Source organism: Myxine glutinosa, chromosome 1 (assembly GCF_964187855.1).
Source record: "Myxine glutinosa chromosome 1, kmMyxGlut1.1, whole genome shotgun sequence".
Taxonomy (NCBI): domain Eukaryota; kingdom Metazoa; phylum Chordata; class Myxini; order Myxiniformes; family Myxinidae; genus Myxine; species Myxine glutinosa.
In genome coordinates, this window is record NC_136261.1 from 210,692,604 (window position 1) to 210,716,599 (window position 23,996).

General features: G+C 45.1%; 1 protein-coding gene across 1 annotated transcript; it reads left to right on the plus strand.

Annotated features, from left to right (window-relative positions):
* On the plus strand, window positions 1-23,972 carry LOC137416580 (cytochrome c oxidase subunit NDUFA4-like). The gene is made up of 4 exons (XM_068102224.2): window positions 1-349; window positions 6,700-6,788; window positions 19,765-19,825; window positions 23,539-23,972. Exons 1-4 carry the CDS (start codon window positions 308-310, stop codon window positions 23,593-23,595), a joined length of 249 nt encoding a protein of 82 aa, XP_067958325.1. The 5' UTR covers window positions 1-307; the 3' UTR covers window positions 23,596-23,972.
* Window positions 23,973-23,996: the final 24 nt, after the last annotated feature.

The following is a 23,996-nucleotide window of genomic DNA, read 5'->3' on the forward strand; positions in this document are numbered from 1 at the left end:
ACGTATGACGTCATTAAAAAAAAATTGGTTGATTTAGATTAGCAAGAAAACAGGAAAGCAACTAAATGAGTTTTTTCGGAAATTTCACACGTTTTCCTTCACGTTCCTCAATTCAGTCAGCATACCTGCTTTTAAAACGACATGTCATATCAAAATGCTGAAAACAATGACAAAAAGCCACCATTGTTCATGGCAAAACGCAGCCACCTGTCGTCGTTAAGAAACTCTGCCGTGACGTCATTTCCGCGGCACACGTGCGACATTGTGTTGAAGGCTGAAGGTGGACGTGCTCGCGGTGTCAGACACAATGCTGCGACACCTGTACATCCAAGGCAAAAAGCATCCCAGCGTGAGTTCAAACCCTTTCGTGTTCAATGTTTCTTTGTCGTTCGTCGACCTGTTCGGCCGAAAGCTGCGGCCAGAATGGTGGAGAATGAACGTCAGTCGCGTTTGTGCGCGACAGGATCCCTCGTCCTGACATCATTATATTTTCCTGCCTATGTATTGAAAACGACTGCAATGGCCGAACACGAGGTGTTTTGAGCGGCAAGTGATCGACAGAAAGGAAATGCGCGCCCATTTTGGTTCTTTATTCTCAAGCTGCTTCTGCTGATATGCTCGTGTGTACGGACAGTGTGCGCAATATTTCCAGCAGGTGACCTCGGATCTTGTACAGTCTCATGATTATCAGAGTCTGAGTCATAGAGTTATATTATAGACTAGAGGGCGCACTCGCTGTGCCGCGTACAGAACCCGGCCGTGCAACCATGGAGACCCGGCCGCCATGTTCTTGGGGGGCAACAAGTACACGGATGCGCACACTAACGCTATGGTGTCTAAACGAGTGGCTGTTTAAAGTTTATTTTTATTATTGTTTCTTTTCTTCTTTAATCTAAACGAACAATGTAGTCATTGCCACTATTTATCCTACATTAAAGCACCAATCTTGATTGAAGTTGGCAACCACGTGAAGGAACGAGCGAACGATACATTCATTTATTTACCTAAAAAAAAAGTTATTTTCCTTGTTATTAATGGAGTGTAAAACAGTTGATTATAAAACACCCATGATAAAACTAAGTTACACTCGGTCATCTGGACATTCACTCTGCTCACTGTAACGGGAAGGGGGGCACAATCGCACTTCATATGCTGATAGTACAAAACTGCAACATGAAAAACTGAGGAACAGTGACAAGAAAGAACACTTACATATTTAATTTAACTCATTGCAACTTCATTTATAATTCAAACCTTAATTTAAAAATATTAAAATAATAAATACAAAATTCATATTTAATTTAATTAATTGCAACTTCATTTATAATTCAAACCTTAATTTAACAATAATAAAAAAATAAATACAAAATTCATATTTAATTTAATTCATTGCAACTTCATTTATAATTCAAACCTTAATTAAAAAATAATAAATACAAAATTCATATTTAATTTAATTCATTGCAACTTCATTAATAATTCAAACCTTAATTAAAATAAAATAAAATAAAAAATACAAAATTCATATTTTTTCATTCATTGCAACTTCATTTATAATTCAAACCTTAATTAAACAAGTACAAAAAGTTTTAATTAAAACAAAAGCCGGGTCGATGTAACACAATGCCTAGATGCAGCTGTGCCTATAACGTCGATGTTATAGGCACAGGACATTCCTATTGATTCGATTACTTGATGTTATTTTTGTGCAAAGTGAAAATATATCTCGGCAATTTCCCGTGTGGCGACGAATTTTTAATATATCTCGGCATTTTCCCGTCTGTTATTTCAGGCGGTGTATGACTGACCATGCCGCGATTTAAAAAATATATATCTCGGCAATTTCCCGTGTGTGGCGACACGTGAACGAAGCTATGCTCCTCTCTCCACATTATTGTGACGACGTATAAATTAAATATTTCATCGTGACGATTGTCATCAAATGGACGAATTTTTAATATATACACAAAGAATTAAGTTAAGCACCCCCCCCCGTTTTTTTTACAACCTCGCACATTACAAGTTTGTTGTCGTCAAAACAGTGTAATATACCCATGATATTGCTATATTTTCTGGAGAAGTGATATTATGGTCACATAAAAACATAACAATCATGCCGTTTTCAATATTTTATTCTGAATAATTTAAGGTGAAATTTTTTGGGAATTTTAGGCATATTTTCACCTCAATTTAAGTATGGAGCTATAGGTCCATCACGGACAGTGTGGATGACGTTTATGTTTTCTAACGTACAGTCATTGTTCTGAGAAGACCTCTAGCGATCTTTGCGTCAATAACGTGTGTAGGACCCACGTGATCGGATCACTGACTCAACCCTACGTCTCATAGACCCTGTAAGCCGTCGTATGCGTTGCTGTGGCAGGTTATTGTCATACCAATCATTATTTGATCTCACATACCTTAGAATATATGCCAATGTATACATATACACAAAGAATATATATTAGGGGGTGCTTACCTTAATTCGTTGTGTAGGGGTGCTTAACTTAATTCTTTGTGTATATATCGGCATTTTCCCGTCTGTTATTTCAGGCGGTGTATGACTGACCATGCCGTGATGTAAAAAAAATATATATCTCGGCAATTTCCCGTGTGTGGCGACACGTGAACGAAGCTATGCTCCTCTCTCCACATTATTGTGACGACGTATAAATTAAATATTTCATCGTGACGATTGTCATCAAATGGACGAATTTTTAATATATCTCGGCATTTTCCCGTCTGTTATTTCAGGCGGTGTATGACTGACCATGCCGCGATGTAAAAAAAAAAAAAATCTCGGCAATTTCCCGTATGTGGCGACACGTGAACGAAGCTATGCTCCTCTCTCCACATTATTGTGACGACGTATAAATTAAATATTTCATCGTGACGATTGTCATCAAATGGACGAATTTTTTAATATATATCGGCATTTTCCCGTCTGTTATTTCGGGCGGTGGAGGACTGAGCATGCCGCGATTTAAACAAAATATATATATATATCTCGGCATTTTCCCGTCTCTTATTTCGGGCGGTGTATGACTGAGCATGCCGCGATTTAAAAAAAATATATGTCAATGGACTTGAAGTTACAGGCCTTTGAGAATTCATTTCGTTCTATAAAGGGCAACTTTCATCGGATTTTCTTCCCGTTTTTTTTCAACCGAGTCTAAAACTATGTTGGCGACTGTGAAAAATGAAATGATATATCGAATTTGATTTGAAAGAAAACTGTGTGAGAGGAAGACACCACGGGCCTACAAAACAGGCCTCAAAGCTATGCGAGTTAATAAAATGGTGGATATTTGTTTATATGAAGGCTCTCCCAGAATGGGTGGAGCTATGGTTCCCAGAATGGGTGGAGCTTTGAGGTTTTGTCTTCTCTGCAAGAACAACAACAAGAAGAAGAAGAAGACGTGGCAACAACAACAACAGCAGAGTGCACTCTATGAGCAGCGTCTGCGACGTGGCTAAAAATAATTAAAAAAAAAAATACAAAATTCATATTTAATTTAATTCATTGCAACTTCATTTATAATTCAAACCTTAATTAAAAAATAATAAAATAATAAATACAAAATTCATATTTTATTTAATTGCAACTTCATTTATAATTCAAACCTTATAATTAAAAAATAATAAAAAAATAAATACAAAATTCATATTTAATTTAATTCATTGCAACTTCATTTATAATTCAAACCTTAATTTAAAAAATTAATCAATACAAACCAACCACCCAACCAACCACTCACCCAACCAACCACCCACCCACCCAACCACCCACCCACCCAACCAACCACCCACCCAACCAACCAACCACCCACGATCATGATGACGACCAGATAACACAAAAATGAACTCTCGCAGTTTTGAAGTTAATTTTTAACTCAACTGGACTACCGTTCAGTTGAGTTCATCACATACTGAACCTTCCGGCGTCCGTCGTCGTCGTCTGGGGTCTGTTAACTTTTCGACGTTAACACTCGATCATCCTCAAATATCAACCGATTCTGATCAATCTTGATGTGCAGCATCCTTACCCCAAGGGCCAGGTTGGTATTACATTTCAGCCCGATCCATTGAAAAATGGCGGACCTGGGCGATCATCTTGTTTTTGGTCATGAAAACGACGTTAACACTCCAGCGTCCACAAATATTAACAGATTTTGATCAAACTTAGAATGTTTAACCCTTACCACACAAGGTAGGTTGCTATTGCATTCCAACCCGATCCGTCACAAAATGGCCGCCATAGGCCGCCACATTGTTTTCAGCTCCGAAACGACATTCAGACTTTAACGTCCATAAATATTGATGGATTTTGATCAAACCTTGTTGGCTTTTCATTCAAGTCAAATCTAGTACAGACAACTGACCTACTTTAAAGTTGTCCAGTCAGTTCAGTTGAGTTCTGCTTCCCTGGAAGCTCTAGTTAGTGTAAGGCCTAGACTCTAGAGTAACACTTGGCCACAATGGCATGAATGGAAAGGCCTTTGTTCCAAAGATTGAAAGAGTTGCAAAGAGACAACTCCGCCTGTCATGCCTGTGTCTGTCTCGTCCTACAAGCAGGGCTGTATGGCTCTCCTTTATCATGGGTCTTATTGCAATGGCGACAACAATAAGACCCATGACATAAAAGAGAGCCATACAGCCTTGCTTCTTGTTGTATGCCTGTCCGCCACTCTCAATGAATCTGACCAATTCCGACCAAAATTTCTACTTTTAAAAAGAAAAACACAGACAGAGTATTCACCTGTGAAAACTAACATCCTTCTTCTGGTTGCTATGATTTGTGCACCTGCAGCAGGCACAACTTTTCGGCATCTTGCCACAAGAAAATATTCGCGACACAACTAGATCATGTACATTCATGTACATGTACGTTGTCAACAAATGTTGCCCCAAAAACATGGCTGCCGGTCGTCCTTGTCAGCACGGGGTCACGTGGTATGTACGCCCTCTAGTCTAATATAACTCTATGGTCGGAGTCCATTGGGTCCATCACACCCGTGTTACAAAACTTGATGTTGGCTTAACGGTTAAGGTGGCTGCCTTAAGATCTTAGGGTCTTGGGTTTGAGACCCTGTAATGCTGTTAAATAACACCATGTGGGTTGGCTGAGCCTGTCATCCTTCTGAGGTTGGCAAAATGAGTACCAGCTTACTGGTAATGTGGGGCACTGCATCAGTGGCACAGCCGTGCGTCTGTAAATTGTGCAACAAGCAGCCACAGGCTGCATACGAAACAACAACAACAACAACATCCAGCCCAGTTTTTTTTTTTTTTTTTTTTTTTGTATACAGAATCGAGGCTCGTGAAAGAGCTAACATTTACTTCACAAACAAATCAACCAGACAAACAAAATATATAAAAAGAGGGAGCGGAAGACAAGATGGGGAGAGAAGGGGAAGCACACATACACAACATTTTCCATGAACTATTAGATTGTTGTTATGTAGGTCGGCCGTTGTATCAAAGTGCGCATCCATCGGATGGACATCAAGTTGGTTGTCCCGTCTCCAAGCATTAGTTGGCGGACGTAATGGATCCTACAATGTCATTCACAAAGAATAGGCAAATTATCCCCAGCACCCTCAACAAATTACAAATTCCTGCCAACTTCAGGTGGACGTCAGTCCTGGCCAGCCAGTTTGTGAAATGACTTGTCCCGAAAACTTTCTCAGGCCAACACCACAAGATGGGTGTGGGGGTAATTGGGGTCATTTAAAGAAGTGGAAGTGATAAATACATCCCCAATCCAGCTCCGACAGAATGGTGCAGAGGTAGAACACTTATCTCTGAGCTGTATGTTGTGAGTTTGATTCCTGACTCGACTGTAAATTGTCAGGTTGGGGCCTTTTTAAAAAAAAAATTATTTTTCTTTTCGTGTACAAGATCGAGGCTCGTGCAAGAGCACAATCAATCACAGAGAAAAAAAAAAGGACACACAAAACATACAATAAAGGGAGCAGGAGACAAGACGGGGAGAGAGAGGGAAGCACACGTACAACAGCAGAGAACAGGGACAACAGGTTGGTGCTTTGCAAGCATGGCATTGCACAACAAAGTGCACCATGTTTCAGATTGACATCAACCTGGATGTCCCATCCACTGACGTTAGCTGGTGGATGTTAAAGATGTCACGGTCTTTGTGGACTGTCTTTTACTTTCTCGTAGTCGAGTTATCACCGTCACCCTGAACAAATTCCAAATTCCTCCCTGAATTGGCTCCAGTCAAATGTCACGCCAGGTAACCTGGTTTGTGAAATATTTGGGCCAAACACCCCCCCATCGGCCAATTCCACAAGGAGGTGTGATTAATTTAAGATGATAAAGGTAGTAGTAGAGGTAGATACGTCCTCATCCCGAATGCAAGTAGGACAACCAGCTTTATAATATCCCTTCTAACTTTTCTACTTGTAAACATAGCAGCCTTGAAGGTACAGAACTAATAATCGATTTTGTTAAGTGAGGCTTTGTCTTCCCCTCTCTCTCTACTTTCCCTTTTTCTCCATTATGTGGCCTCTGTCTGCCATGTCCCCAGATTTTACTGATGTTAGTGTGGTATGTTATCTTTTGGAGTGTCGATTTGTTTTGTTTATCAAAATCTTTATTGCTACCAATTAAAATTTGTTTTATTTTTATTGTACAGGTTTAATCATACTGTCGCATTATCATTGTTGTTTTCCACAGTTGATTCCATTATTCATATTTGTGGGGATCGGAGGTGCAATGGCCGCTCTGTACATGGCACGCTTGGCATTGAAAAGCCCCGATTGCAGGTGAATTCATTCTTACAACTTATTGGCCTTTTTTTCTTGCAACATTAACTAACAGAAGTTAATAACATTAACTTCGCGTTTCAGTTTGGATTTAATATTGCACTTTTCGACCTATTTCCAAAAATTGCTTTGAACCTACGTTTCGCACAAGAAAGATGCATTGGAGCACAATACATTATCAGTAGATAAGCAGATATATCTTTGGTAAAAGTTTTTAAAGTTTTGTTCACATCTTCTGTTCATTTTGCACATTAAACGCATTAGGTTGGGTGTACCTAAACTTTTGATTTGTCGTGTGTATATATACAGAGTGGCTTGTATACTTGCAGTGTATATATACAGAGTGGTATATATACACTGGTAGTGTATATATACAGATTATACTTGTAGTGTACATACACACTTGTCGTGTATATACAGACTTGGCATTTAATATGGAATATTTTTTTTATGGGGGTGAACTTACTTTTTAAGATGACTTAGAACCAAAAGTTCATTGGAATTATGTTGAAATTATTCTAGATTTTGCTAATGTGACCTTTAAAAGAAACAAAAGCCACATTTGACATTTCGAAGCAAATAAATTGATCCTTGAAAGTGATGTAAACTGATATCGAACTCAATTCACGGACAGTACTGTGTTAAACTTCTGTGCGTTTTCCAGACGTATCTCTTTATTTTGCACATTAGCCCAATTTTTTTTTAACAAAAACAAAAGTTAAATTACGACTGTGATTACGGACAGTAAAATTACAGTTCAGTACTTCGTGTAACCCCCACGAGCATTCAGGAGAGCACGTACACGTTGAGGCATGCTGTTCACGAGATTTGCCAAGGTTTGGACAGGAATCGCTTGCCATGCAGTTATAATAGCCTGCTGCAATTCACGCACAGAGGCAGGCTGCTGGTCCAAGTTGTCGATTTGACCCGTTAATTCTGCCCCCAAGTTCTCTATCGGATTCATATCCCGGGACATGGCAGGCCACTCCATATGCTCAACACCACGGTCAGCAAGAAAGTGTTGGATCATGTGAGCACGATGAGGCCGTGCATTGTCATCTTGGAAGACAAAGTTTCCTCGAAAGGCTGCACGAACAAATGGAAGCAATGTTTCTTCCAGAATGGCCCTGTGCTTGAACTGGTTCAGGTTTCCATTCAGAACAACCAGGTCAGTTTTGCCCCCTGCATGAAAAGCAGCCAAAACGGTCACCCCACTACCTCCAGCTTGGACTCTTGGCACTATACAATCTTCGTTGTAGGCTTCATGCACTACTCTGCGCACTCGGACGTGGCCATCTTGACGATAGACCAGAAATCTCGACTCTTCACTGAAGATCACGTGATTCCAGTGTCCTGGCTGCCATTGACGGTGCTCTCTGGCCCACTGCAATTGGCGCTGGCGGTGTTGTCTGGTCAGGCGTGGCTTTCTCAGGGGACGCCTGGCACGATAGCCTGCTTGAACCAGTCGTTGGTTGACTAGCCTTCTGGATACAGGCACATTTGTCAGTTGCTGCCACTCAGCCCTAAGCCGATTAGCTGACTTGGTACGGCCATTGCGGACTAACCGGTGCAGCTGGCGATCATCCCTCCTTGTGGTTCTGCGGGGACGTCCTGGCCTCGGTATTGGAGTAGGGACACCCCTCTGAGCATTTCGTTTCAGGATCTTTGACACCTGACCTTGAGTGATGCCATACTGCCAAGCGATAGCACGCTGTTTCATCCCAGAATTTCGTAAAGCCACCACTAAATGACAAACAGCATTGTCGAGTTGACGGACCATCTCCAGGGGAAGCGTCAATAACTTTTGTAGACGTGCAGCAGTTGTTTTCCACTAATACAGAACGCAACAACCCTTATATACCCGATTGTGAAGCCAATCGTCAAATGTACCTGTCCGTACATTTTGTCACGCCACCTGTGATATAATCCTGTTATTGAATTCTTGCTGCGACAGACAATCAGTGACATGGTTCTTTTAACAAAGAAATCACCGAAGCGTAAAAGAAACTCACCAGATTGATATACCGAGTTCAGAAAGTAAACCCAAGTCAAGAAAAAAAAAAATATTCCATATTAAATGCCAAGTCTGTATATATATATTGTTACGGACACGGCTAGGATGTTGTTTGCCGAGCGGATGGCCGCCACGCCCGAACAGTTACCCCGACTAACCCGATTCCTGAACGTTGGCCAAAATCACGCCACAGATATTCAATGGGGAAAAGACTAAAGCGAAGGATGTGAAGAAGAAGAAGACAGAAGTAGGGAATACGGATATAATTTATTTGCTATTTACAACCAAAAGAAACCAAGGAAGAAGGAAGGATAATAAAATAATTTACAGAAGAACTCAGAGACACAGTGAAAATCGCTAGCTTGTCTATGCAGTCTTACTTAACCCAGGACAGAACAAACAAAACGGACTCACACGGGGAATTGCAGAGTGGATTGGCTGGAAGGAGGTGGGTGGCTGGAGGGGGAGGAAGGCACGGAGCTGGCTGAAGCTTGATCCCGCACGGGACGTCGGGCTGGACCTCGACGGCCGCCGATGCCACCGATCCTGTCGTGTGCGCGGGGTAACGGGTCGGAGCTGCTTGTTGGAGCCAAGCTGCTGGGGGGGGGGGGGGGGGGGGGTCTGGCGTGACGGGTTCTCTCTCCCTCTCTCACAAATTCCAGGACTCTTTCTCTCTTTGCTTCGCTTCGCCCCTTCTCTCCTCTCTCTTTCTTAGTCCAACCCAGTCCAACAACTTCCTCTCTTGCTTAGTCCAACTCAGTCCTCTCTTGCTTAGTCCAACTCTTAGTCCGACTGAATCCTCTCTTGCTTGGTCCAACTCTTAGTCCCACTCAGTCCAACTCTTAGTCCAACAACAACTTCTCTCTTGCTTTCGCGCGCGCTCTATATAGCGCCTCAGGCGATCAAGCCGCTGGTGTCCAGGACACGCCCATCGGTCAGCTCGCCTTGGCCCTGATTGGTCGGCATGGCCCTCTGGCTCCGCCCTTGATGACGATGGGCGGGCACGCCCAGGAGTCGGCAGCTCCTCCCCCTTCTTCTCCAAGCCGACCTCGTGGCGAATGGAGTCGCGGAGGGAACAGTTGGCAATTGTTGGAAGGGGAATGTGAATGAAAGGGGATCGACTCTTATTTCACTTGGTGCAATGGAGTATTTAAATTAATGGAAGACAAATCCTTAGCCTAATACACATAATAAGGATATAACTACTGAACAGGGATATATGGTGTCCTTCGTGTATGCTTTATGGAATTAACTACGGGAACGCCCTTTGACCTTTATACAACAGACTGGAGGCAGGAGGGTCCAGAATAAAGCAATAATAATAAAAAAAACACAATAAAAAAAGACAATCCTCATATCCACAACACTGCACCCTCCTCCTCTTAGGCACGTCCCGGGCCTATGAACTTTTACCTTAGTGTGGCACGTAGGTGTAGTTCCCTCTACATTTAACCTGACCCTGAGTGCGACAGTTTTAAAACATAAATAAATGTGTCCCGCTGCTCCATTGCACCCTGCCTAACAGATTCACGCCCACAGCTAACCGAATTGCGGATGGTCTTCAAACTATACATTTACGGTGGGGGCGCATTATTTACAATGGCTCTGCTTTTATTTACAATACTAACCCAGGACCTGTGATCGTTCTTTTGGGGGGGGAGACAGTCTGACCTGCATCGATGCACCATGAAAGCACCCACAACGCACCAAAGCACCCTCAAGCACCAATCGGTGCACAGTCATCACTGTTCATGAATAAAAATAACCAAACAACCCCTAACCCTGCTGGTGGTCTCTTGCTCTTCGGCTTCCTCTGCTGGCTATTTGTTCTTCCAGATGTTGTCATCTTCTTTACTGGCGGTCTATTTGCAATAATAAAATGCACCCAACGTGTCCATTTTTATTTATTTATGGCCCACAGGGCCGACTAGTGTGGTTCACCTGTGGGGCATAGGTGCCCTGTGACCAAGGTCCGCCAGCAAGATCTCGGGCCTTCATGGCCGGTTCCAGCAGAGGGGCCATGCCCCAACCCATGGGGTCCATAAGTGGTGCTCAGCCACAGACATGTGGTCCATAATGTGGTGCATCGATGCAGACAGCTGGTTCCAGGAGTTTCGGGTGCACAATGGCGGACTCACGCACGCTCCCCTCGGCGCCCAGTGGCGCACAGTCCTCATGTGGGAGACAAAAAGGGGGAAAAGACAGATGAGCGAGGGGTAAGGTCACAAGGGTACACATAAATAAGGCAATGCAAGGCGAAGTGCGTACGGAGAGCGAAGTGAGAAAGCTCGTCCCTACCGTACGTCACCCCCCCTGTCACCTACTCTACCCTTGCCCTTACCCCATATTTACAAAATCTACACCTTTACAAATTCGTCACTGCTGTCACGTCTCCCCATATCTCTTCTATACCAAATTCGTCACCACAATCCCTCTAACCAAAATTTGCCATCACCCAATTCATCATCAATCCTCATAAGGAGGGAGAGATGGAACAACAAGCACAATGTCACACCCACGTCATGATGCGTCTCACATTCCAAACATCTGCACAATAAAAATAATAAAACATGGCATGGTGTGGAGTTACGTCACCTCAGGTGAGTGGATGTAGATGGTGCGAGGAGACTTCAATCCTAACTATCCTCTAAATGACTTTAACACACTTTACACTACCCAGGGTCTTTCCCTGTCAAACCATTGGCAATCTTGCTCTATGTGGTTTTAAAAACCAAATTCCCATTGACCAAACTGTGATGCTTCTCAATTTGGGGTCTCACTCCCCCTATGCAACTCCCTGTGCCCTTGCACAATTTCAGGACTGGGGCGTGTAGCTCTCCCAGCAGGCCTACCCACCTGCACACCTCCACCACTGCAGTTGCCACCTGAGCTTACCTAGCTCCTCACCCTAACCTATCTAATTGGGGAAGGCCCCTCCTGGCTCTGTCACCCCTTGGTGCCCTCTGGCACTGGGCTACCCGGGTCCGTCCTCCGGATCCTCGGGCCCCATCCACAACAACTCTACCGGCTCCCAGAGCCCACCTGCTGCCTCACCTGGCCGACATCCTAACAGTGGCGGAGTGTCAACCAACTACACACACTAACAGGCTACACGCCCAGCCATTTCCACAACACTAATGCACTCATTCAATCACCATGCTTCCACCACGCACCACAGATGCCAATATCCAACCACAATTTACCTGTACCCTCTACCTAACACTTACACTACCCTCCCCGGGTATTCGTGATGGGGGTCCACTCTCCTTTCCCCCATACACACCTTCGCACCATTGACTCCACTCCAGAGTTTCCACCATACTCACTCCACGACCATCCATTCCAACACTCCATATACTCCAGACCATTTATTCCATACACCTGTTCTCCATACACCTACAGTTGCACACCTGTGCAATCACCTGGTGCCACCTGCACCCTCCTTCCTTCCTGGACCATTTGGTCAACACAACACACATCACCATCACTCCCTCATACACTGCTCCATCCACCTGTCCAGTTGCACACCTGTGCAATCTCAATACAACTCACACTCACAATCATTTACTCATACCCTGCTCAATACACTTTCGATCCTCAAACACACGGCATCATCTCATCTACCTGTTGCCCTGCTAACTTAGTGCTCCCCGTCTTCCCTTTAAACTAAGCACATACCACGTCATTATCATCCAAACTAATCTACCTGCGTCCCCACTACAGGTATCATTGTCACTACCTAACCTTAACGTTACCTAAGGTCATCTTTTCTAGATCCCTATCGTTATCCTAACCCTCCCGGGCTAGTTTTCCCTGCCAACCCCATAAAACTAGTGCTCCTTTGCCCCCGTTTGTGAGGGATGACGGAGTTGCCATCCCAGCACATCGGGTATCTCTCACTACCAATTTAGCACATCAAATTCCAGCTAATTAAAAATTTGCCAATCACTCTACCAATCATCTGCCAATCACTCTGCCAATCCTTTGCCAATCATCAAATTTTGCTTTTTCTAATTTCGGGTCCAAAACACTATCCTCATCACCCGTCTACTCACTAGATCCTCTCGGTGCGCCAATTCGTTTCCAAAGCTCTGCTTCGTAAAGGCGAGCAATGGATGCGGGTGGTTCGTTGCCAGCGGATGGGTCCGTCCGGCATTCGGTGCAGGGAAGGCGGTCTACTCGGCCCGAGATTCCACGCACCATCGGGGCACGGGACCGTCCGATGCCCCAATCTCGGCCGGCCGGGGCGCGGCAACCACAAGGGGTCGCTGTGTCGGCCCTTCCAACCGGACCACCCGCTCCGCCTGGCAGAGCTCGGACGCGACCGTTCCGAGCGAGGCCCAGCGTGGATCGCGTACGGCGGTTCTTTCGAAACCGCCGTGGTTCGGATCCCCGCTGGTCCTCGCGGCACGCGAAGCCCGTCATGCACCGAGGGCCCGATTCGGCTAAACGTCGTTCTAACCGCTAACCCGGTTAGCGTCGATGCTCCATTCGCATGCTAACACCCCACAGCCCGTTCCTTGCTCATACATCCAGCCGTCTCCATGCTCTTTGTCATTGCACCTTCCCTGACACACCCAGGTACACTCAATCCGCTTACAGACTTGGTCACACACCTGACCACCGCACACCTTTGCACACACACGTCATTCGCACACCTCACCAACACACCTCTTCGCGCCCCCTCCTCGGTCACCTCCTCTGTGACAACCACAGGTGTGCTCTCACTTGCACACCCAACCACGTGCCTCACTACCAACTCCAGCGTGCATTCCCATACGCGCTCTACCATTCCAGGTGTGCATCCTTCCATTCCAGGTGTACATCCTCTCTCACCTGCCACAACCAACTCACGCTCAGTTTCACTCTCACAACTCTTACCTCCACACTCGGTCACGCACTCACCCTTACTTTTGACAGCGCACTCTTTCCTCATGCACCCGTCCGTTACACACCTTTCTCGCGCATCCTCTTGCGCACACTCTCTCGTTACTCCCTCCGTAACACTCACCACAGGTGTACACTCTCGTTACATCCTCTGTAACACTCCCCACTCCGCGCTTCCATGTGCCCCCTCGCACATGCGCTACGACCAACTCACTCTCGACAGCACACTCACTCCTCGGTGCGCACTTTTTCCTCACACACCCCAGAGTCGGACATTCTCGCACACCTCCTCTCTCGTACTCCGTACCTGTCGCACACTTCACCCAACGGCCTCTCACGAACACCCGGATCCAAATCAACCCCCAAGCCGACTGAAGCTCCCCTCACATCATATACATTTCCACGTATATCGCCACTCACCTCGGCACCTCGTCTCCGCACCTCCTTCGCCACCTGCAAACTCTTTATTTGGTTAGCGAGCACACCATCACGATTTGAGCACCGACCTTGCACATACTCCATCACTTCCTCCCTTATCTCCTTTTTAGTTTCCCTCCGTCTCTTCTTAATTTCACTCACCCCCTCTTCCACCTCCTCTAATTTTTCCTTTACCTCCTTCATTTCCCGGTGCGCCCCCTCTATTTCTTCCTCTCACGCCACCTTAACCGTTTCTATGTGCGTCCTCACCTCTCGGTCCTTCGTCTCCATTACTTCTGTCACCTCTTCTAACCTCTTCGTCAACCCCTCATGTACCATCTGACATTCCTTCTGTGTCGCTATTAATTCGTTCTTGATGTCTTTTTGTGTCGCTTTTAACCCCCCGATTATTGCAGTGTTCTTTTCCACTTGGTCCACGAGTTCCTTTTGTCCCACTGTCAGCTGTTCTACTCCCCTCGTCAGACCCTCTATGCCCCCCTGTAACCTAGCCGTATTATTCCTCACCTCTTTCTCCATACGCTTCTCACCTCGCTTTACCTCCTCGCGTACCCCCGAGACCTCCTCGCTTACACCTCGTCGTATCTCCTCCTTCATCCCCTCCATCTCTTTAGTAGATGCTGCCCTCATTTGTTCTAATTCATCCCTCTGAGCATCCAATTTACCTTCTAGCCCGATTTTCACCTCTATCTGGTTCCCCATTTGTTTGATTTCTCGGGCGGATTGCTCCCCTATCTCCCGCAATTTGTCTTCCATCCTATCTTCTAGCCCCGTTAACCCATTCTTTACCTCTTTTATCCCGTTGTCTAACCCCTCAAATTTATTGTCCAACCCCTTAAAATTATTGTCTCACCCCTTAAAATTACTGTCTAACCCCTCAAATTTGTTGTCTAACCCCTCAAATTTGTTGTCTAACCCCTCAAATTTGTTGTCTAACCCCTCAAATTTGTTGTCTAACCCCTCAAATTTGTTGTCTAACCCCTCAAATTTGCTGTCTATCTTCCCAATTTGGGCACTGGTACCCCTCGCTTCGTCCCTCATTGCTCCCATTTGGCCCTCCAATCGCTCACTATTCCTTTCCATCATTTGTCCCATTTCTCTGCTTTCCGCCCTTGATTTATCCATCTTTTCATCTATTTCCTTACTTTGCACCATGAAGCATGCCCTGATTTGCGCCATAAAGAGGTCCAATTTCCCCAGTGCCGCGGACTCGGCTGCCGCAGCACCGCTATTTTGTGCCTCTGCAACCACGGGCGCGGCTAAATTTGGTGCCGCGACACCCACGTGCGCGAGGGCGCCAATTTGCGCGCCTGACACCTCCTCAACCACCCCTCATTTCTCGCCTCCTTTTCTTCCCTCTGATCCTGGGTTACCCCTAACCCCTCTTCTATTGCCCCCACCTGCATCCGATCGCCTTGATTGTCCATGGCACGATTTTCAAAGTTCGGGTTTTCTAAAACAAAACAAATTTCGGCAGCTCGTAATTTTGAGCGCGTTAAGTGCGCTTCGGGTCCAATCTCGCACCCGACACCAATTGTTACGGCCAATTGTACAATTGTGTCCAAAATTTGGGCTAAATAAATTTAGTCCCAGGTTCGAATCCCAACTCCTGACTACCAATTGTTACGGACACGGCTAGGATGTTGTTTGCCGAGCGGATGGCCGCCGCGCCCGAACAGTTACCCCGACTAACCCGATTCCTGAACGTTGGCCAAAATCGCGCCACAGATATTCAATGGGGAAAAGACTAAAGCGAAGGATGTGAAGAAGAAGAAGACAGAAGTAGGGAATACGGATATAATTTATTTGCTATTTACAACCAAAAGAAACCAAGGAAGAAGGAAGGATAATAAAATAATTTACAGAAGAACTCAGAGACACAGTGAAAATCGCTAGCTTGTCTATGCAGTCTTACTTAACCCAGGACAGAACAAACAAAACGGACTCACACGGGGAATTGCAGAGTGGATTGGCTGGAAGGAGGTGGGTGGCTGGAGGGGGAGGAAGGCACGGAGCTGGCTGAAGCTTGATCCCGCACGGGACGTCGGGCTGGACCTCGACGGCCGCCGATGCCACCGATCCTGTCGTGTGCGCGGGGTAATGGGTCGGAGCTGCTTGGTGGAGCCAAGCTGCTGGTGGGGGGTCTGGCGTGACGGGTTCTCTCTCCCTCTCTCACAAACTCCAGCACTCTTTCTCTCTTTGCTTTGCTTCGCCCCTTCTCTCCTCTCTCTTTCTTAGTCCAACCCAGTCCAACAACTTCCTCTCTTGCTTAGTCCGACTCAGTCCTCTCTTGCTTAGTCCGACTCAGTCCTCTCTTGCTTAGTCCGACTCAGTCCTCTCTTGCTTAGTCCAACTCTTAGTCCGACTCAGTCCTCTCTTGCTTGGTCCAACTCTTAGTCCAACTCTTAGTCCCACTCAGTCCAACTCTTAGTCCAACAACAACTTCTCTCTTGCTTTCGCGCGCGCTCTATATAGCGCCTCAGGCGATCAAGCCGCTGGTGTCCAGGACACGCCCATCGGTCAGCTCGCCTCGGCCCTGATTGGTCGGCACGGCCCTCTGGCTCCGCCCTTGATGACGATGGGCGGGCACGCCCAGGAGTCGGCAGCTCCTCCCCCTTCTTCTCCAAGCCGACCTCGTGGCGAATGGAGTCGCGGAGGGAACAGTTGGCAATTGTTGGAAGGGGAATGTGAATGAAAGGGGATCTACTCTTATTTCACTTGGTGCAATGGAGTATTTAAATTAATGGAAGACAAATCCTTAGCCTAATACACATAATAAGGATATAACTACTGAACAGGGATATATGGTGTCCTTCGTGTATGCTTTATGGAATTAACTACGGGAACGCCCTTTGACCTTTATACAACAGACTGGAGGCAGGAGGGTCCAGAATAAAGCAATAATAATTAAAAAAACAATAAAAAAACACAAGCCTCATATCCACAACAATATATATTGTTATGAATTTGGGGTAGGGGGGAACATCTAGATTTAGCTAGATCTGCATAGGTAGGTGTCAAGGTGTCGTGATAGGGAACCTCACCTGTAATAAGTTCTATGTTTAGGCGGTTTGTCGGATTAAGTGTGTACCTGTGATCGTACGACGATGATCCGGTGATAGGTAGAATAAGGATAAGGCTGAGACTCCATTGTATGTGAAACCTCTGTGATCTATCCTTTGTCCCGTTTGGCAACGCACTCTTGTAGACACTTAGATAGGCCCTTAACTGCACACATTAATTAATTTCCCTCTCCCACAATAAGACTTGCAGAACCACAGGCAGGAAGCCAGATCGGGGCACCGCAGATGGGGCCGCAGTCAGCCACATCACCAGCTGGCAAAGCAACACACATTGACCAGGTAGGCTGAGAGCCACGCCCAGGAGAAGTCGTGATTGGTCAGAGGAGGGGTAAGCAAAGAGCAGGCCACCAGTTGGCAGAGCAGGGAAGGACGTGTGATTGGTCGGGGAAAGGACAAAAAAAGCTTCCCCGTGATTGGAGAGTAAAGAAGGACTTGTGGTTAGCCACCGACCAATGGCAAGGGAGCAGGGCGCCAAGCGCTCGGCCAATGGGTGGGGACAGATGAGATCAGAAGATTCGGGAAGGTTAGAAGCGACACGCTGGTTGGAGGAGAAAGTGCCAGTGACGTCAGAAGACGACCGATAAAACGACTAGCAAGTGGACATTTTGCCTCTCTCTCGTCCCTGGTTCCTTCCTGCCCGGATCTCTTCCCTTGCCCCTCTCGTTCCTGGATTATTCCTGCCTGGACCTCCCTTCTGCCCGTGATTTTCGTCTCCGTTTGGACCTCTTCCTTTACGATCCGAATTTGCCTGTTGGACGAAAGTCGGTGGAGCGACGATCGTGCGAGTGGGGCCTGCCGGGCGGCATGCGCTGATTATCGGAGCGCGCGAACGGAGCGGACTGAGGCCTCCTTCCTGCCAAGCACGGAGCCGCATCTGGACGCGAGTTTGGGGCCTGGACGACAGCAGACAGATAAGACGCAACACATTCCACAACACAAAGAAACATTTATTTTATTCATCCTCTCCCATTGTTTCGTGTCTGAAGTCTGTGCGGGGACGTCCCAATTTAGGATGATAGTTATTTACCGGCGCATTCCTTTGTTCTCGGAGTCCGGCAATAGAGCCACATTTACTTTTTGGACATAAACTCCGTTTTGCTTTGATTTCATTGATTTTAACGTTGAAGACTGCGCGGGGCTGACAGGTAAGCGCAGCATCCTCCTCCAATCCCCCGGCTCGTGTGGCGATCCGCCATCAAATTGATTGTCTTCTCGTTAAGCTTGATTCCATCCGTGGATGTTCTGTCTTCACAGAGCATCTGCACGACAATATGTGGTGTATATATATACAGGAGGCCAGACTATCTCAGAGCCACGTCCAATCCATCGTCCATTGAATTTGTCGTCGAGATATTCTCCAACTGCGAGAGCATAATGTGCTGGTTGGTGCACCATCTTGTTGTAAGATAGCTGTTGCCTTGAGACCTCTCTCAAGCAGTTGTGGAACAAACCACGTCTGAAGCATCTTCAAATAAGCAGTGTGATTGACACTTGTATCGAAAAAATATGGCCCGATCAATTGATGTTCTGAAATTTCTGCTCATATCATGACATGAGGATGATGCTGTTCAATTTCCTCATAAAAATGAGGATCTTTGCATCAAAAATAAACATTCCTGGATCGATTGCTGAGGTAAATAGCACACACATCCGAAAAAAAATACACTTTGTCTTGATTTAATGGTGGGAAATCGCTGCAGAAGAGCCTTGCTCTAAATAAAATCAAATCCAGGACACTCCCTGTTGAAAAAGCCTTCTTCTCCCATGCCCCATCCACAACTATATATCGGCGATGTATGCAATGATTTGTTCATACTTGGCACAAAACCAACACATGATGGTTATATATATGCACGCCATTTTTGTTTCACAATGCAATCAAAGATGTCCAACTTGTGGCCATTTTGTTACTTAAATGTGTCCTCAACCATTTCTTGAACATGGTCCGATTTTGTTCAATATTGGCACAAGCATTGTACATGATGGCATACACGTGCACCTCACTTTATTTTGCAGTCTGATCAAATATGGCCGACTGAAAGACTGGCGGCCATTTTAGTTGTAAAAAACCTGATGTTGAACACGTCCCCAACCATGGCGTAACCTCTGCAACAGCATATAAATCCGCTTGTGGGTATTGATTTGTATGTACTACTAAACTGCTGGACAGAGTGAGTTTAAATTTGTTGCTTGTCTTTGGGGTTTCTCTGTGGTCCCTTTAGGCATTAAAAAAAAAATCAGTCTTGGGGATTCAGGAAGGGGTGGAACACAAATTCTCTTTGTAAACATGTACCGTATAGTGCCACTTCGTGGTGGGAGGAGGTATTACAAGAGCTGTGGAGATGACTTGCAATTTTGCACTGCACATGTGGCATAGTCAAGTGCTTGACTGACCCCTGATAGAGGATATTATGCTCCCATAGGGGGTGGGTGTTTCTCGTAAAAGCAATTTTGTTTTGATTGACTGTCAGTTGAAACTATTATTTGTTGTTCATACATCATTGTATTCGTACTCTATTAATATGAATGTTGATTATACAAATTCTCATTATAACAGTTGGGACAAGAAGAAAAACCCAGAGCCTTGGCAAAAGGTTCAACCGAATGAACAATACAAGGTGAGAAACCATTATTTAAATAATGAAACTTTTAAACGGTACCTTAGATGGCATTCTTCACATACTGGATTAAAGCTCGTGTCCTCATCTATTTGTGTTGAATATTCTGTTTGGCACTTTTTAAAATTGGTAATCAGTAACATGAGCATGCTTGGTCCTGTGAAGTGACTGTTTAAATTAGTATGTGTAACGCTGATTTGAATGCGAGTGTAATGCAAAATGTATGGCATTGTATTGTTGAACTCTACTTCAGTTCTTTAACCTCCAATAATCACATATGCCTCACCAAACTTCTGAAAGTCTACTTCATTAATGAAGCATCTTATTCCCCAATGCATGTGTTTTAGGTGTGAGGCTTCATGGATAGTTGTAAAAGTAAACATAAAAGGTGGTGTCACTTGGTCTAGATGGCTTCCATTATCGATCACATGAGGTAAAACCCCCAACCTATAACTTGTTGGTCCCCATGCAAAGGTCTTATTTCAGGACTCGGGCTATTCAGGCTCATTTGCTTTTTGTTCAGACGAGGAGCCATCCCAGCATTGTGTACGTAAGGGTAGGATTTGTGCTTAAAGGTTGGGGGGGACGGAGATATGGAGATGTATTAATTTGGAAAAGAAAAGAGCAGATAGTGGGGGTAGGAAAGGTGGGCTTAGATAAGGGTGGGGGAGAGAGGTTTCAGTGTCGGTGAGGGTAGGAGGGGTGGGTGGAGGTCATAATTCCACCTTTCATATTGTTTATCTCCAAGCAGAGCCAGTTAGAAGGAAATTTTGGAGGTTGTAGATACATATCACACGATACAACGATGCAGTAACTCACCCTTAAGCTTGGTGTTCGCATTACGGTAAAGATAGCTGGCTTAAGATATTAGGGTTTTGAGTTTGAGCGCTTGTCGTGCTGTTGAATTAACACCAGGTATACTGTAAACTGTCAGTTTGATGTTAAGATATGTTACCGCTCGTTTGTATATACCAAACAATGAGCCTCCTGTTGTACAAAATATGAGACGAAATTATAAGAGCCATTATAACATTAAATTGACAACACTGCAACACTGTAAAGTACTGTGCAATAATTTGGGTTATTTTCTCTTTTGTGATGTTATTCCTTGTTTAACATTTGTGGGCAGTTAGTAGTGTGCAATATACGTCGATAATAAATCAAATCTGTCTGAAAGTCGATTTAATACAAGTTACCTTCAAGTATATATAATAAATCGGGAAATTATCATACCTGTACTATAAAATGACACTGGTCTTGTTACTTAAGCAGTTTGTTTCACACACATTTATAAAGGCTGTTGATTTTCAAAAACAAGTTTGACTGTCATCACTGATAATTTGATGATTTTAGCCCAAAGTATGGATGTTGTTGGAATAACCCAAACTTGTACATAGTACTGTAGCTCTGAGCTCGTAGCATTCCCTTCCCAGTGTTCTTGACAGAGTTCCAGTTTCTAGATTCAAAAGAATAGTCAGTCGGCAAATAATTTTGGTGCTTCACGGGCAAGGCAATGTCGGTAGATTGAGGAGTACATCATCCCTTCAGGTGCGTTTAAAAAAAGAGAAGGCCATGATGAGCTGCTCATTCTACAATCCTGTTTGCATTACCCATCCCCGATCATCTTGCATGCCTGCCCTTTTTTGCCCCTTTTTTGTCCAACTGCAGGGTTACTTTCAAAAGCAAAAGCGTCAAAGCACAATTTTAGTAAACCTAATACTGTATATTGTCGTGTGACTACCCTGTAGTGAACACGGCAGTGTGACACGGATGACCAAACGAGCTTTACTCCAAGGATTTCAATCCAAAAATGACGGTATTCTTTACACTCAAGGGAAAGTAGGATGATGAACTTACCTGGACGGCTTCCAACCGACTTCTTCGCACCTCGATAAATTAATTCCAAGCCGACACAGGGTTAAAATGTCAAAAATACCAGCTTTATCTATCTATAATTCCAGTAATCTCTGTGTGTGTGTGTGTTTGTCTGTGTGTTTGTCTGTGACCGCTGTTTCTCGACAACCACGGGTCCGATATACTTTAAACTTGCCAGGTATATTGCTGGGGACCCGAGGATGTGCCTTTTCAAGGTTTCATATTAATCGGAGAAGTAGTTACCGAGCTATGTCCAAAAAACGATTCAACCAATCAGAGAGCAGCGAGCTATCACGTGTGCCGAACGTGGCGAACAGACTCTGCCTCGGACGGCACATTTGAGAGCGTATTCATTTATTTCACGTTGGCAAACTATGTTGGCGCTATGTTGGCGTTAAACTATGTTTTAAAACTAATTAAAACTAATTTGCGATTCATCGTAACTGCGATATGCGACCTTCCGGACAGTCAAATGAGGACGTCACTTCCGGACTTACGGATAGTCATAGTGACGACGTACTGATGCTGAACGTGGCGAGCAGACGCTGCCTCGGACGGCACATTTGAGAGCGTATTCATTTATTTGACGTTGCAATCTGTGTTGATTGTTGTAAGGTACGATCGATTGTAGTACACGTTTATAATAACTCTGCCGATACAGGCCCGATTAACTGCAGCGCCATCCGAGCTGCGGCGTCGGGACGATACATTCATTGTACGGTCACATCACGCACTTACGGGCACGCCCATGGGCCCATGGGCACGCCCATGCATGCATGGGCGAAGACATTTTTTTTTTTTTTTTTGGCAAGGAACGGGCACCCACGTACGGGCACGTCCTAGTGAAAGAAAATGCTGGTAACAAAGAATGCATGATAATACTAAATTCCTAATTGGAGCACCCCCACACAGACCCGAATACAGACAAAGGGAAATATAACTGTGAAAATAAATGTGTTTATGTGGCACTTCGCTCCAATCGGCTCTTGAACCTCAGCAGGAATCGTCCCGGTTCCCGCGTCCCTGTGCCCGTTGGTGCGAAGTCTGTGCGCGGGAACTAGGCCTTGGCACACAGCTCGCTCTGTCAGCCGCGCTTGTCCTCACACCGTCTGTTCCACACCAGCACCCACATCTCCCAGCGCAAGAGCGCAAAGAACTCGCCGTGAACTCCCGAAGCAGAGCGAGATATCAAATCGTGAACGTTCACCACCAAAGCTAGAAGGTCATAGCCAACCACGAGAAGATGTCAGGGAGATGACCGCTCGCCACCAAACCAAGAACCTGCGAGGAAATTAAGAAGCAAGAAGAGACAAAATGTCGGACAGAGCGTTCTTTTATACTCGAGGCTCTGACGTCATCCGTGCCTGCTCCACCAATCCCATAGTTCCATCTTTGCAGTCTTTGCGCCAATCAATCCCAGACCAATCGCTGTCCTTCGACGCGTGGCCTCATGGCCCTGCCTGTGCCTGTGTGCTCACCAAGTCGGTGTTATCAGCGGTAGTCCTCAATGTCCTGGTTTCCAGTCGCTTTTTATTTAGTGTGGTTAATGCGTGATTTCCTGGCTCGGTGTCATAAGGAACAGAGGAAAAATAACAGAGGCCATAACATACAGGGGATTAATTACCCTTAATCCTTAGCTAATTAGCATATCCCACCCCTCGTGATGGGAATGAAGATGCGCTCTTCCACGACATACGGTCTACCGGGTCCCTACTTATGATACATGGGGTTTTCTTCTTCACGACAGTCAGGGCACACACACTACCTATGCAATTCTACCTGGACTAAGGCATTGCCTACCCCCCACAAACGTAACAATATTTTCCTTTTCTTCGCAGTTTCTATCCGTAAACATGGATTACAGCAAGTTGAAGAAGGATGGACCTGAGTTCTGAACCTTCGTCGCAAAAGACCATCCTTTTGTGGAGGTTGTTATCCTATAAAGTGGTAAAAGGTTTCTGCCCTTTTGGGATCTGTTGCTATTTTCTCTCCCTTTTCCTTCAATTTATGCAAGTAGTGAGTAAAGCTCTTATGTAGCCATAAATTTTCAATGGTTTAACTCATTGGTTCTTTAATTGGCCACCTCGAACAAATGAACAAATGAGAGGCGGGATTTTTTTTTGTTTTTTTTTGTTTTTTTGCAAGGACAATGCATTGACTTGAATGGGAAGTAATGTGAGATGTTTAAATTAAAGCCAAGGTACTGCAAATATCTGTTTTGTTGTTTGTATGTTGGAACCACCACCATAAAAGCATGTTTATAAACTATAAAGGTCTCGGTCTAATCTGACTTACC